The following is a 13119-nucleotide window of genomic DNA, read 5'->3' as shown; positions in this document are numbered from 1 at the left end:
GGCCCAAAGCATTAGCCTGTGTGTGCAGGGTCCTTTCCTCACTCACCGCTATAATCATTGCAATCTTAAAAGTTTCCCATCCTGAGTCAAGACAGCTCACTGGGCAAAGGTGCTCAATGCCAAGCCTAACAACCTGAGTTTGATCCCAGAACCCATGTGGTAGGAGGGGAGGACTGATTCCTCCCACAGATTGCCCCCTGACCTCCACAACTGTGCACTGACCCCCCCACACACACACACACACTTTTTCCTTTAACCTCCATCTTGACTGTCACATACAGTAGGTTTCTGTCTTTAAACACTCCCAAATGGACTTTTCGACAGTTGTCAAGTTTTCCATCTGAGCATCTGGTCCTTTGCAGGCTCTGCTGGTGTCACAGGCACAGAAAGCTCCTCCTTCTGCTAAAAACTCTGTGTGGTCTGTTTCCAGGAGAACTGTAGTGACAATGGTCTTGACCTTTCTAATGACCTCTGTGGGTGCTGCCACTTTCCTGATAGTGAGGGACGATTTTCTATCTACAAGGATGATTATGTGGTTCCTTTTGTTGTTGTTGTTTTTGTTTTTTGTTTGTTTGTTTGTTTCTCTGTGGCTTTGGAGCCTGTCCAGGGTACTTGCTTTGTAGACCTGGCTGGCCTTGAGCTCACAGAGATCCGCCTGCCTCTGCCTCCTGAGTGCTGGGACTAAAGGCGTGTGCCACCATACCCAGCAATTATGTGGTTCCAAATACACCACCAGTGATGGGACTGAGTTTTACCGGAGTGCCTGTCCTACCTGGCCTGCCTACCCAACAGGGGTCACCTCCTAGTTAGGTCCTTGGGCTCAGTCACTGATGCTGGACCCACCTTTTGTTTTCATCACTACTCAAAGACTTGTCCGGTTAGTAAGCACGCTGGATGAGCTGGATGAAGTGGGAACAGAGGGAGCAGTCTGACACCCCACCCCCACCCCGCAAGCCTGCTTCAGTCTGGGGTTTCCTCTGGAGGGTCTAGTTTCCCCAAGGTCCCCAGGGACTAACAGGTGGGGACAGAGGGCAGAAGTCTCAGTTCCCCTTGGTGTTTCCTGCAGACCATTTTCACTTCCTGCCTGGCAGCTCCAGGCCTGGGGGCTCAAGGTGGAGGTGGAGACCCACTAATGAAGCCAGATAGAAAGGTCCGCTGAACCCCACCTCTCACACACACAGACCACAGCACCTTCCTTAGAAGTTGGTAGTATGTCTAAGGACTGCCTCGTTATCTTCAAAACAAACACACAAACACTGTGTGTGTGTGTGTGTGTGTGTGTGTGTGTGTGTGTGTGTGTGTGCGCGCGCGCGCGCGCGCGCCTCTATTGGTCCATTGGTAGACTGCTTGCCTAACATTCTTAAGGCTCTTCGTTCTACTCCTAGAACGGCATAAAATTGGGCATTGATGGCTTGTACCTGTAATCTCAGCATTTGGGAGGTGGATACAGGATGAGGCCATCCTCAGCTACATATATCCAGTTCATGAGACTTTGTCTTTAAAAAAACAAAAGAAAGGACTCCTGAAGACCACCCAGTTGTCACCGCGTCCTCCCAAGATTCTGGAGTGCTACAGCCAGGGGAGGGGTGGAACGGATCCCTAAGCTTAAGAGAATCTGGGACCCAGTTCTGTGTGTGTGTCGCCTCCGCGATGGGAGAAAGTCTGTCTGCACAGCTAGTGGAAGTCAGCGCCAAACCACCAGCCGCCGCCTAGGGAGTCAGAATAGAGGGGCGGGGCAGGGCTGGGCCCGCGAGGGGTCAAGGAAAGACCGGGCTAAGGTGGTGGCAGGGTTACAGAAAAGGGGTGTGGCCAGAGGCAAATCCAAGGGGTGGGGCCAAGGGCGGAGACTGATAAAGGACAGGTCGTGTCTTTGACACCTTGTTTTGTTTTGAGAAATGATCTCAAGTAGTCCTGGCTGGGCTAGAACTCGCTGTGTAGCGGATAATGGCCCTGAACTCCTGATGTGGTCAACCCCTTACAAATGATGGTGTTCGCTGCCGTTCTAGGCATTTTTTTTTTCTTTTCGTGGTGCTGAGGATGGATTCCCTTGTGCTCACTAGGCAAGAGCTCTGTCGCGGAGTACAAACCCCTACTTCTAGCTCTCTTCACGAGGGGTCTCTGTCTTCATGCACCTTCCGAGGATGGCGACTGGAGCAAGAGGGGCCTGGATGTGGGCCATCACAGACTTTAGTATGTTGTACAAATAAGAGGGATCGGGACACCCCCCACTCCACAGTTTATGAGCTGACTCGGGTGGAGTTGCCCCATGCTTGGGCAGCCTGGGCTGGAAGGACTTTCCTGAATCGGTGGCGGCGCTGTCTAATTCGCATCCAGCCTTGTTCTCACCAGCTCTGGCCTCTGGAGGCTCTTGAAGGCCACTAATCAGGTGGGTGCAAGCAGAAGGAGGGGGCTACCTGAGCCTCTCAGGCAGGGGAAGGCAGAGGCCTGGATTTCGTGCATAAATATCGGAGCAGGCAGGCTGAATTTCAGCGCCCAGCCCCCTCCCCCAATCCTGCTGTTCCCTTGAGACCTCAGGAGCCCTGTCGCCCCCTCCTTCCCTCCCTCCCACAGGCAGCTGGAGCCTGAGTCATAAGCTGACTCCTGAGAGCAGGAGACAAAGGCAGCCCAGGGCCCTCCCTCCAGACCCCCTCCTGATGCCCACATCTGTACTAGCAGGAAGTCCAACATCCCTAGAACCTCTGGAGGAAATGAAAGAACTTAGGTGTTGCCTTCTGACTTGAGTGGTAGCTGATGTCACACCACTATCTTCTGCAGGGGCATTCCCAGGTGGCTGCCTATACTAACTAGGTGTTTCAGCCTTTTTAGCATCTCCTTGTAGCTCTGTGAAAGAACTGCTAGCTGTTCATCTTGCTGATGAGAAAACTAAGATGTGGACAGATGGATGGATGGATGGATGGGTCCAACCTAGTCAGTATGGTTCCACAGTGAGCACGGACCTCATCATAAGGGAGGAGAAGGAATTCCAGGGAAATGGAGAGAAAGAACAGCCTTTGGCTGCTGTTCCCTGTGCATGCCAGGGAGAAGAAATGCCTCCCTGGGACAGTGGGGGCTCCCAGCTGCTGTATACTGAACTGGCCAATGGCAGGCTTGCAGTATGGCTCCAAGCCAGGCACTGGCTCCTCCTGGCTTTGTGTCAGTCACATCAAGTCACTTCCTCTCTCCTGTTCTTAGGTTTCTGTCTAGTAAATTCCAAACCTTCCTATCCACAATTGTACAGAGTGGAAGTCAAGTCACCTAACAGCTAAGATGGGGACACTGAGGCCCAGCATAAACTTTTGCTAATGTCCCCAGGCTCCCACAGCCAGTCAGGCAGTGAAATGCCCATGTGGGCCCATAGTGCAGGGGAAGACCTGAGAGTCACCCTTGCCCCCAACATGCACTCTCGCTCGCATTCAGAAGCACACTGCACATTCACACACTCACACTCAGCTGCCAGCCCTGGGAGCTGGGGGCGGGGCGGGTGCCCTTCAGGCAGATACTCAGCGCCTCTTGCCCGCCCCGTGGGGCTCACTGCAGATGCCAGGGGTTATTTTAAGCCCGGATCAATGGACGATGTTTTGGTGACACAGGCTTGGGAGGGGAAGAGACAGGGGGTGGGTGTCCCAGAGCCTTGCTGTGATCAGAGATGTTGCGATAAAGCCCCAGGAATCTTGGCAGATTCCATGGCAGGCAAGGGTGACCTAGGGGGGTGGGGCATGCCAGGCAGACAGAGCTCAAGTGAGAAGTTTTATTAGAAAGGGGAGGGAAGGGGGAAGGAAAGAGAAAGAGGTAAAGAGACAGAGAGAGGACAAAGGAGAAGAGGGAGACAGGAAAAGTCCTCTCTGCTCAGGGGAACAGCAGGAAAGAGCGGGAAAGAGAACGAACGTGGGTGGGGTCTTTCTTTTAAAGGGGTCCTTTTCACCTGTATGCAGACTACTTAGCCACGGAACCCTGGGCTGACCAGGGTACTGCCTGAGTGCATTCTGCCAGGTGACAGGGGCAGGCTAGCATAATGCCTGAATCCTTACAAGAGACCCTGGGGTCCAGGGTAAAGGGGTCTTCTCTCCTTCACTGGACTGCATTCTCTTTAGAACCCCTAGCCCAGCTTATGTCATGTTCCTGAAGTGGGGGTAACAGCTGCATGGCTAGTTAGGCCCCAAATCACAGACCAGCTGTGTCTTGGAGCTCACCCTAAGACCACGTGCTCATTCAGACAGGCCTCGAATGTTTGGCACAGACTCTGTAGCTATTGGCACCTGTGGTTGTCGGTTGACCACAGAATCCATGGAATCAGGCTAAGGGTGGGGTGAGGGTTGGACATCAGTCCCTGTGTAGGATGGGGAACTGGAATCAGTGCCTTTGCTGGTGGCCCAGTGGAATCACTTGACACTACAGGTATTTACAGGTCCTGGGGAGTCAGCATGAGGTCAGTGATGAGCAGACACCAACACAACAGGGGTAAGAAAAAGCCCTGGAAGGTATGCAACAAGGGCAGACATAGGCAGACAACATGGCTCCAATGTGCTGCTCAGAACCGGGAGTGGAGAGAGCATCCTCAGAGCCCCTGCAGGTCCAAGGTCAGCTTGGCAGAGTGATAGGAACCTGTTATACAAGGCACAGTTGGTGGCGCTTACCCCATCTTTAGGAAAGCTGGGGTAAGAAGCAGGAAAGGATGCATCAGAGAGCCCAGCTACTGAGTTCTGAACAGAGCAACAAAACCCGAACTAGAAACCAGTCCCAACATAGGTGGTAAAGTGTCATATGCTTTGTGGCATGTTGTCTTGGGTGATGGGATTAAGGCACTTCCTGTCCCTGCCCATCTTGTTTCCCCCACCTTCCAAAGGACAATGTAGAAAGTATTTATGGGGGTGGGGGGAGGTCTTCAGGACTGGCTGGGAGTCACAAGCATATGTGAGCATGTGTATGGTGAGGAGACAGGTCATTTTTAGCAAGGAGGGTAATTGCCCTCATTCCAGCAGTAACCCACCAACAGCCTGTCAGCCCCACATCTCACACAACAGAAGGACTCCATCCTCCTTAAGATGTAAATCCTTCCTCTTCATCCCCCTGCACTCTCCATTTTCATAAGCTGATTCCAGGCTCCAAAGAAAAGGCAGAGAAGGAAGAAGAAAGGGCCCCAGAGTGTCTAAGTTCTTCATCAAACAGGAGTTAGAAGCAAGCATCATTTCACTCATTCAGCAAATATCGACAGGCACCTGAGCCGGGCTGGGAGCAGAGGGACACTTGGGTGAATTGGAAACGTAGTCCTTGCCCTCCTGGTGTCCCCATATGGACATGGAGCAGTAAGTGTCCCGTTAATCTGTCTCCCAGGAGGAATGGACTATGAATCTGCCCTTCAGGAAAAGGTCTTTAGTTATTTCGAGGTTTTTGTTGGTTTGTTTTGGTTTTGAGATAGGGTCTCATATGGTCCAGGCTGCTCTTTTTAATTGGTTTTGATTTTGGGTTTTCAAGACAGGGTTTCTCTGTGTAGTTCTGGTTGTTCTGGAACTTGATCTATAGACCAGGCTGTCCTCAAACTCAGAGATCTACCTGCTTCTGCCTCCTGAATGCTGGGAATAAAGGCGTGTGCCACCAGTGCCCTGCTTGGTCTTGAACTCCTAACCCTCCAGTTTACAGGTATGCACCACCAAACCCAAATTGCTAGCTTTCTTTCCTTTTTTCTTTTCTTGAGGCAAATAGACCAATTCAGCCTCAAGCATCCCTCCTTAGTGATGTGACACTATTTTGTTCTGTTTGCATTTTGAGACAGGGTCTCAATATGTAGCCCAGGCTGTTCAAAGTTGTAGGCCCAAGTGGTCTTCCCACTTCAGCTCCCAAGTCTTCTTCATCAGTGCAGGGACAAGAAAAACCTTTTGATTTCAACAGTAGCTATGAAGGCAGGAAAAAGCAAGACCCAGCATCAACTTAACTGGAGGTGGGGTGGGGACTCTGAGCTATGACCTGCCATTCTTTCCCTTGGCTTGTGAGAGGACATGGGAGTGAAGGAGTGTGTGTGTGTGTGTGTGTGTGTGTGTGTGTGTGTGTGTGTGAGAGAGAGAGAGAGAGAGAGAGAGAGAGAGAGAGAGAGAGAGAGAGACCAAAGACATACAGGGTGTGCATCTGGCCTGGTCCTCAGGGCCTGGCCAGTCTTCTAAGGCCTCTGCCTTAGGGGAGGAGAGCAGACCACTTCCCAGGGTGATCTTGAGGTGGCCAGCTCAAGTGGGCTCTGGCCAGGCTGTGCCTAGAACTGGGACATCCCAGGACCCCAGTCAAATGTCCAGGATTTGGAATCAGGACACATGCTCTGGGGCAGACCAGAGAGGGGTTGATCCAGGCTTCACTCTTTGCCATTTTAGTGCTGTGAGTCCTTATTGTAGAAGGGGAAACGCCCTCTTCACTCATGTCACCATCAGGATCAGAACAGATAGAGGGTAGGAACGTTGGGGCGTGGTGGGGGACTGGGTTGTCACCCTTCCTGGCCTATTCCAGGTTGCTTTGATCTTTATTCCTCTCTTTGTACCTTACTTTGAAAGAAAGAACCGCTCATCTAAGGCCACTGAGACCCGAGTCCCCAGAGCTTTTAGCTGAGCCCCCTCTAGGGTCCAATTCAGACAACTTGAGGGAGGACATGGAGAGGGTCCCTGGCGGTGGGAAGCGCCTGCAGCGTTGGCCCTAAAGAACCCCTCCTTCCTGGGCGCAGTGGCCGCGCTCCTCCCCCGGTTCTGCCTCCCTCCCGTCCTCCTCCCCTCGCTCCCTCTCCCGCCCGCGCCGAGCCCGCGCCGAGCCCGCGCCAGAGCGCGGGCAGCGCAGAGCGGGCGGCGGGAAGGCAGCGGTGTCCGGCGACCCGCCGCCCGGCTCAGTCCCCAAAAGACACAGGCCCCGCACGCCCGCCGGGGCCAGAGGCAGCCGCTGGGGACCGCGCAGACGAGCACCCGCCGCCCGGCTCCACCGTGAGCAGTCCGAGGTGAGCCCGGGAGGAGGGCGCGCCCACCGGAGGAGGTCCAGCCCCGCGCACTCCACACCGAACACACTTGTGTCTGGAGCCGCGGACCTACCAGGAGGCGACAGCCCGGAGCCAGCGCGGACAGCTGGGAGACCTGTCCCGGAGGGCGCTGGGGAGCCGGGCAGAGCGGCCGCGCGCCGAGACATGCGCCGGGCGAAATAACAGGAGGTGCGGGCTGCATGGAGCGTGTTGGGGCACGGGGACAGCGCGGTGCCCGGCGCCTGCATGGGCTCCCGCTCGCTTTCCGGCTGGTGTTGCTGCTGGCTGGGTCGCCGTCGGGCCGCGCGGGGGCTCCCGAGGCGCAGGAGCCCGCATCGTCCGGCACCGTGGCCCCGGAGGGAGGCGACCGCTGCCGCGGCTACTACGACGTGATGGGCCAGTGGGACCCGCCCTTCAACTGCAGCTCCGGTGTCTACAGCTTCTGCTGCGGCACGTGCGGCTACCGCTTCTGCTGCCACGACGGCCCGCGCCGCCTGGATCAGAGCCGCTGCTCCAACTACGACACGCCGGCCTGGGTGCAGACTGGCCGGCCGCCCGCCCGCGCCCGTGACACTGCCGCCCCGCGCGATCCGGGCCGCGAGCGCAGCCACACTGCGGTCTACGCGGTGTGTGGTGTCGCCGCGCTACTCGTGCTGGTTGGCATCGGGGCACGCCTGGGCCTGGAGAGAGCGCACAGTCCGCGCGCTCGGCGCACGGTGACCAGGTGAGCTCATCCTCCGACCCGCCGGGTCCTCACTGTCCCACGCTGGGTCCAAGTTACCCTGCAACTGCACACTTCTCAACCCCTACCACCACCACCCCCCAGTAAGTCTAGGCCTCCCGGCAGCCCCCTTCTCCTTTTTGTTTTCTCCTTCTAGGGTTGTCTCTCTTGACCCCCCCCCCCCCTCCTCCGCAGGAGACACCTGATATCCTCTCCCTTGACCTTCCCTGCCTATACTGGTCTCTGGGTCGTTCTCCTTGTAGTTCTCTCTAAACCTCCTCTACCTACGGAAGAAAAGTCGAGAAGTCGGCGTCCAGGGGAGGGGGCACGGACGACGGCCAGGCAGGACGCAGGACGCGGACTGGGGCAGTATTGAGGGTGGTCCTGGGTGGAGAGAAGAGAGAGGGTGGTGCCTGGTGGGTTCCTCTGCTGCTCTCCCATTTCTCTCCTCCCTCCTCCCACCTCCATCCATTTTCTCAACCCAGTGTGACTCAGACCTGACCTTCATTCCTTGGAGTTTCAGAAGCATCCCTTCAATAGCCCCCAGGCAAAGGTCTGAGTCTCCAGTTGCTCAGCTGGGACTCCTGCGAATGAAGTAGAGACCTGTGTGCTTCAGAGACCTGCCAGGTGCTGGCTAAAGTTTTAAACTTGTTTTGAGTTTTGCTGAGATTCTGTCCTTAATCTGGAGCTCACTCCACATCCTGCACTTCTGCTACCAGCAAGTCCCATGTTCCGCTTGTGCGCTCCCTACCCACCCACATCCCAGCCTGGTCAGACTGTTGACACCACATGCAACAGGCTGCAACTGTGAGTGACAGCAGAAAGAAGCCCCCCCCCCCATGCCTGGGACCAGTTATGGCTGTCTCAGGGGCTGAGGATGAGATTCATTGCCACCAGATCACTTAGCCCATCTCTTCCAGGCAGCTGGAAGGCAGGAGGCCAGGATCTCGTATTTCTCCCCTAGCTACTGAATTACCGGGCGTGGGTGGTTAGCAGGGGGTTCTGAATGCTGCTGGAGGCAGAAGCTCAGCCTCTGACTTTGGGCATGCAGGGCAGAGGTAGCTGTGGTGGGAAGTCAGAGAAACAATGTGCGATGAGACCCATTGCTGTAGGGGCTAGTCCATAGCTGACTTGTTCATTTGCAACACCTGTCTGCAAGTTCAGATTTGGTTATGTGCCCCTAACAGTGTGCCTTGGACTCCCATCTTTGTGCTCCTAGATGAGTGTGTTCTGAACCCCTGCCCAAGTTTCTCTTTAATTCTGCTGTGCTGACAGGGATGGCTAGAGGAGGCTTCTCAGAGGGCTTGGAGGGGATTGGAGTCAGGCTTTGGTCTGTGCAAAGGCCCAGGGACATGGCAATTCCTCATTTGCTTGGGAGAGCTGAGTTATCAGTGCTTGCCCTGTAATGGGATAACTGGCATGTGCCACTGAGGCATGGGGAAAGGGAGGCTCAGCTCAGGCAGGATGTAGACCCTTTTAAACCCTGCCACCCCACAGCTAGCCCTTGGCTACCTCAGGTACCTCCCAGTGTGCCTCTTCATTAATCAGTCATAACCCAGCCCCTGAAGGAGGGTCAAGCAGAATAGGAAAAAATCATGGGTTCTGGGTACTGCTGACAGCTGGGTTGAAGGCCGGGCTGCCTATGGGAAAGGCTCAGTCAGACACTGTCACAGCTGGGTGGGGGTTGGGTATTCTGGGTACCCAGGGAGGCAGCTGCCCAAGGTCACACAGCCTTTGGGTGCAGGGCTGCCACAGAAGGATCGTGTGGCTCCTTTTTTCTTCATTGTCTGCCTTCCTCGCCTGTGTGACAGCTAGGTCCCAGGCCCAACAGAAACCCACTCTGCAGGGGTGCAGATAAGGGAGAATTTGGAGGAGGGATTCTGGTAGCATCTTACGGAATAAGAATATAGGAGAAGATGAAGAGGATACTGATGAAGAGAGCTTGGTTGGGACAGGAAGCTCAATAGGAGCACAAGGTGGCCCTAGTTCCATATGACCTCCTTACTTTCCTGACCTGCTTTGGGAGATGGCCATTTTGGGCCACAAGTGAGGCTGACAGTTCATTCCTGGTAGGGAAAATGAGATATCCAAAGTCAGTCACTAGAAAGAACAGAAGGGAGGCCCAGAGAGGCTCAAAGAATAGCCCAGAGATACAAAGTGAGCCCATGGGGGACTGGAGAGATGGCTCAATGGTACAGAGCATTTGCTGCTCTTTCAGAAGACCCAGGTTCAATGCCTACATGGTGGCTTATAAAAGTGCCTCTCAGCCTGTGGACTGAATGACCCTTTTGCAGGGGCTGCCTAAGACTATCAGAAAACACAGCTATTTACATTATGATTCATAACAGTAGCAAAATTAGTTATAAAGTAGCAATGAATATAATTTTATGGTATTCAAGGATCACAAACATTAGGAAGGTTCAGAACCACTGTCCCATGACTATCTGGAACTCCAGTTCCAAAAATATGATGTTCTCTTCTGGCCTCTGAGGGCACCAAGCATGCATGTGGTACACAGACATGCATGCAGGCAAAACACACCTACATATAATAAAATAACTAAAAACCAAACAAAAAAGTGAGACAGTGGTGGCTAATGCCAGTCTTATCTGGCTGATGGAGAGGCAGGGGGCTGCAAGTCCCTTCAACATCTTTCTTTCTCCACAGGACACTGACAGAACTTCTCAAACAGCCAAGCCCCCAGGAACCACTGCCCCCACCTCTGGGTCCACCTCTGGGTAACTGTGTTCAGTTACAAATGGGTGATGGTGTTCTTCGGGGTTCCTCGCACAACACAGGTGAGTAGGCTTTTGGATGGGTGTTGGATCCCATACATACAAGGCAGTGGAGGGGGTGGGAATGGGGCAAGTTGGGTTGTTGGCTAGGGAGCAGAGGTGGACCTGCTGCCTGCCATATATAAACGAGGGGTCTCCTGTGCAGGAGAGTGATTGGAGTCTGGACAAGCCCTTGATGGAGAGGAACCTTCCTGTAGCCTCCTGTCTCCTGGGCAAGGAAACTGAGAGAAAGGCTCCAGGTTCAGGATATACTGGCTAGGGCTATGTATGGTTCAAGGCTCTGGCTCATGGGTCTAGAAGCTACCTCTAGATCTTCGTGGTGGTTCCCCTACCTTCTACATGTCGGGATATGGAGTTCAGTGCCCCTCCACCTCTGTAGGTAGCGGTCCAGGGATTTAGTGCCTTGCTAACTAGTGAGCCATCCATTAGGGTAGCACCTAGGGGGCGCTTGCTGTCACATTCATGTTTTTGTGAGCCAAGCGAGGAGCTGCTGTTGGGTAGGAGTTGAGAAGAGGTGGTTGTGCAGGCAAGGTCATCTTGCTTTCTTTACTCCCCTCCCCCCAGACAAGAAACGCCTCAATAATACGCCTCTGGGATCTGCCACCCCGGGAACCCCGCGCGGCCCCCGGCTGCAGGGTGGTGGCAGCTTGACGTTGCAGCCAGACTACACCAAGTTCGCTACTCTCAAAGCAGCAGCCCTCAAGGCCACAGGTGAGGTGCATGTTGCTGGTGCCAGTTCCCCAGAGATACTGCGATACTACCTTCTCGCCCTCAACGGCAGTCGGCTTGGCCAGTCTGAGCTCAGGACGTCCCCAAGTAGCCAATTGGCTCCCTCTTCAGCTCCCTCCTCCCAGTCTCCTAAGGCAGGTGCTGCGCCGCCTGACCAGCTCTGCCCTGTCGCCCCCCACTCCACAGAGGCTGTACCCCAGGACTTCTATCAACGTTTTCCCTCTACCGAGCCGGCCCCACGAACCCTCCCTGCGCGGACCGCGCGTCCTCCGGAGGACTTGCCTGCACTGCTAGATGCCTGTCCCTGGGCCCCTCCACGTTATGTACCTCCTGCTGGCCCCGTCTCATCGGTCCCCTATGCAGCTTGGACTGCGGGCCGCCCCACGCGACTGGTCCCCCGTGGCCACTTGGTGGCTCAGGTCTCCCCTGCACCCCGGCGGTCCAGCCACATGCCACGCCGCCAGTTCAGTGTGGAGAAGCTGCCTGAAGCCTTCAGCGCACAGCCTGCCACCTTTTACAGCAGTGTGGGCAGAGGGCCCAGACACCTGAGCACCAACAGCAAAGCTGAAGTCACTGTCTGAAGTGGAAACACTGGAGCCTTCTGCGGGGTCTCGGGCTGGGGCTGTGGAACGGAAGTGCTGGCTTTCGATCCAGATGGGACTGGGGACATTTGGAGCCTATGGCAAAGGGGGCCAAAAGGGTAGGACTATTCTTACCTGTGTAAATAAACCCTCTAATGTAGTTCCTGCCCCAAGGGGATCATTAGTCATTGACTGAACGAGACAGAAGTGCCACCCAGAGAGGAGTGGTCAGAGAGGATGGCTGGGTTGAATGCCAAACATTGCTCAGAGCAGAGGGCACCATAGAAGACAGCAGATATGCCTCAGTAATCTTAAGGTCTGGGTTCAGGGGAGAGGGCTTGTTGGACCCCCGTGGGGGTCCATGTCCTCTACTAGAAGCTAGCTCCTCTCCACCCTGCAGCTGAACTCTCACTCAACAGTTTGAGTTAGCTCAGCCTGGCTCATCCTCACAGACATAGTCTGGCCCCAGGCCAGCTCCTGGCTAGCAGGCTGCTTGGCCAGATTGGCCCAGGGCCACCCCCCTAATGGGTGTGGGCCACATGGACATCTGGTGCTCAGGATAGAGGAGCCTAGCCTCCTCCCAGGAGCGGCTATGGGGTTAGGGGGATGGAGATGTTGGAATGAGAGCCTAGCAATGCCCCTCCCTTGGGGTGCTCCCGCTGCACCGGGTTAGCACTGCCAGCTCCCCCCCTTCCTGACAGAAGCTCCCAGTACTTGGCTGAGGCCCAGGGACTGTCATTGCCTCTCTGCATCTTTCCCAAGTTCCTCAGTCCCAGGTTCTGGTGTGTGGGAATACCCTAGCTATAGCCAGGTGAGGTGTATGACCTTCCTGCACTCCTGGGGATGGCATACTGGTACCATTTATGCTGTCTCATATCTAAGAGACCAATGGGGCTGTCTACAGATAACGAAATCAAGGTTTTGGGACCTAAGTGCCTTGACTAGGGTCACTCAGGCCACCTGCCACATTGATGCAGGCCTTGGCTGTGCCAAGCATGACCCTCTGCCCAAGGCCAAGGGCAGAGGTCACTACAGAAATGCTGACCTGAGCCTCCTGGCTGTTTGAATGAATCTTCTGCCATGTAATCAGCTGTCAGTGCACTTTAGGGTGTGGTTCAGGGTTGTTCCTTGGCCAGAAGAGAAAGACTCAGCCATACACTAAACAGTTCAGCCTCAGACTCATTCTAGATGGAATAATCCACTCTACCTCTACCAAATACTGCATGTGGTCTTGCCACCCACCTCACCAGCTTCACAAAGCCATACGCTGGCGCTTCGTGCCTGTCACATCCCTCTGATCTGAACAGTAAG

General features: G+C 54.9%; 1 protein-coding gene across 1 annotated transcript; it reads left to right on the top strand.

The window, feature by feature from the left end:
* Positions 1 to 6111: 6111 nt before the first annotated feature.
* On the top strand, positions 6112 to 11944 carry Shisa8 (shisa family member 8). The gene is made up of 4 exons (XM_051189471.1): positions 6112 to 7706; positions 10371 to 10501; positions 11063 to 11209; positions 11414 to 11944. The coding sequence occupies exons 1-4, from the start codon at positions 7183 to 7185 to the stop codon at positions 11806 to 11808; spliced, it is 1197 nt and encodes a 398-aa protein (XP_051045428.1). The 5' UTR covers positions 6112 to 7182; the 3' UTR covers positions 11809 to 11944.
* The last annotated feature ends 1175 nt before the right edge of the window (positions 11945 to 13119 follow it).

Source organism: Phodopus roborovskii, unplaced genomic scaffold (assembly GCF_943737965.1).
Source record: "Phodopus roborovskii unplaced genomic scaffold, PHOROB, whole genome shotgun sequence".
Taxonomy (NCBI): domain Eukaryota; kingdom Metazoa; phylum Chordata; class Mammalia; order Rodentia; family Cricetidae; genus Phodopus; species Phodopus roborovskii.
The sequence above is the reverse complement of the archived record's forward strand: the minus strand, read 5'-3'. Positions and strand labels throughout refer to the sequence as shown.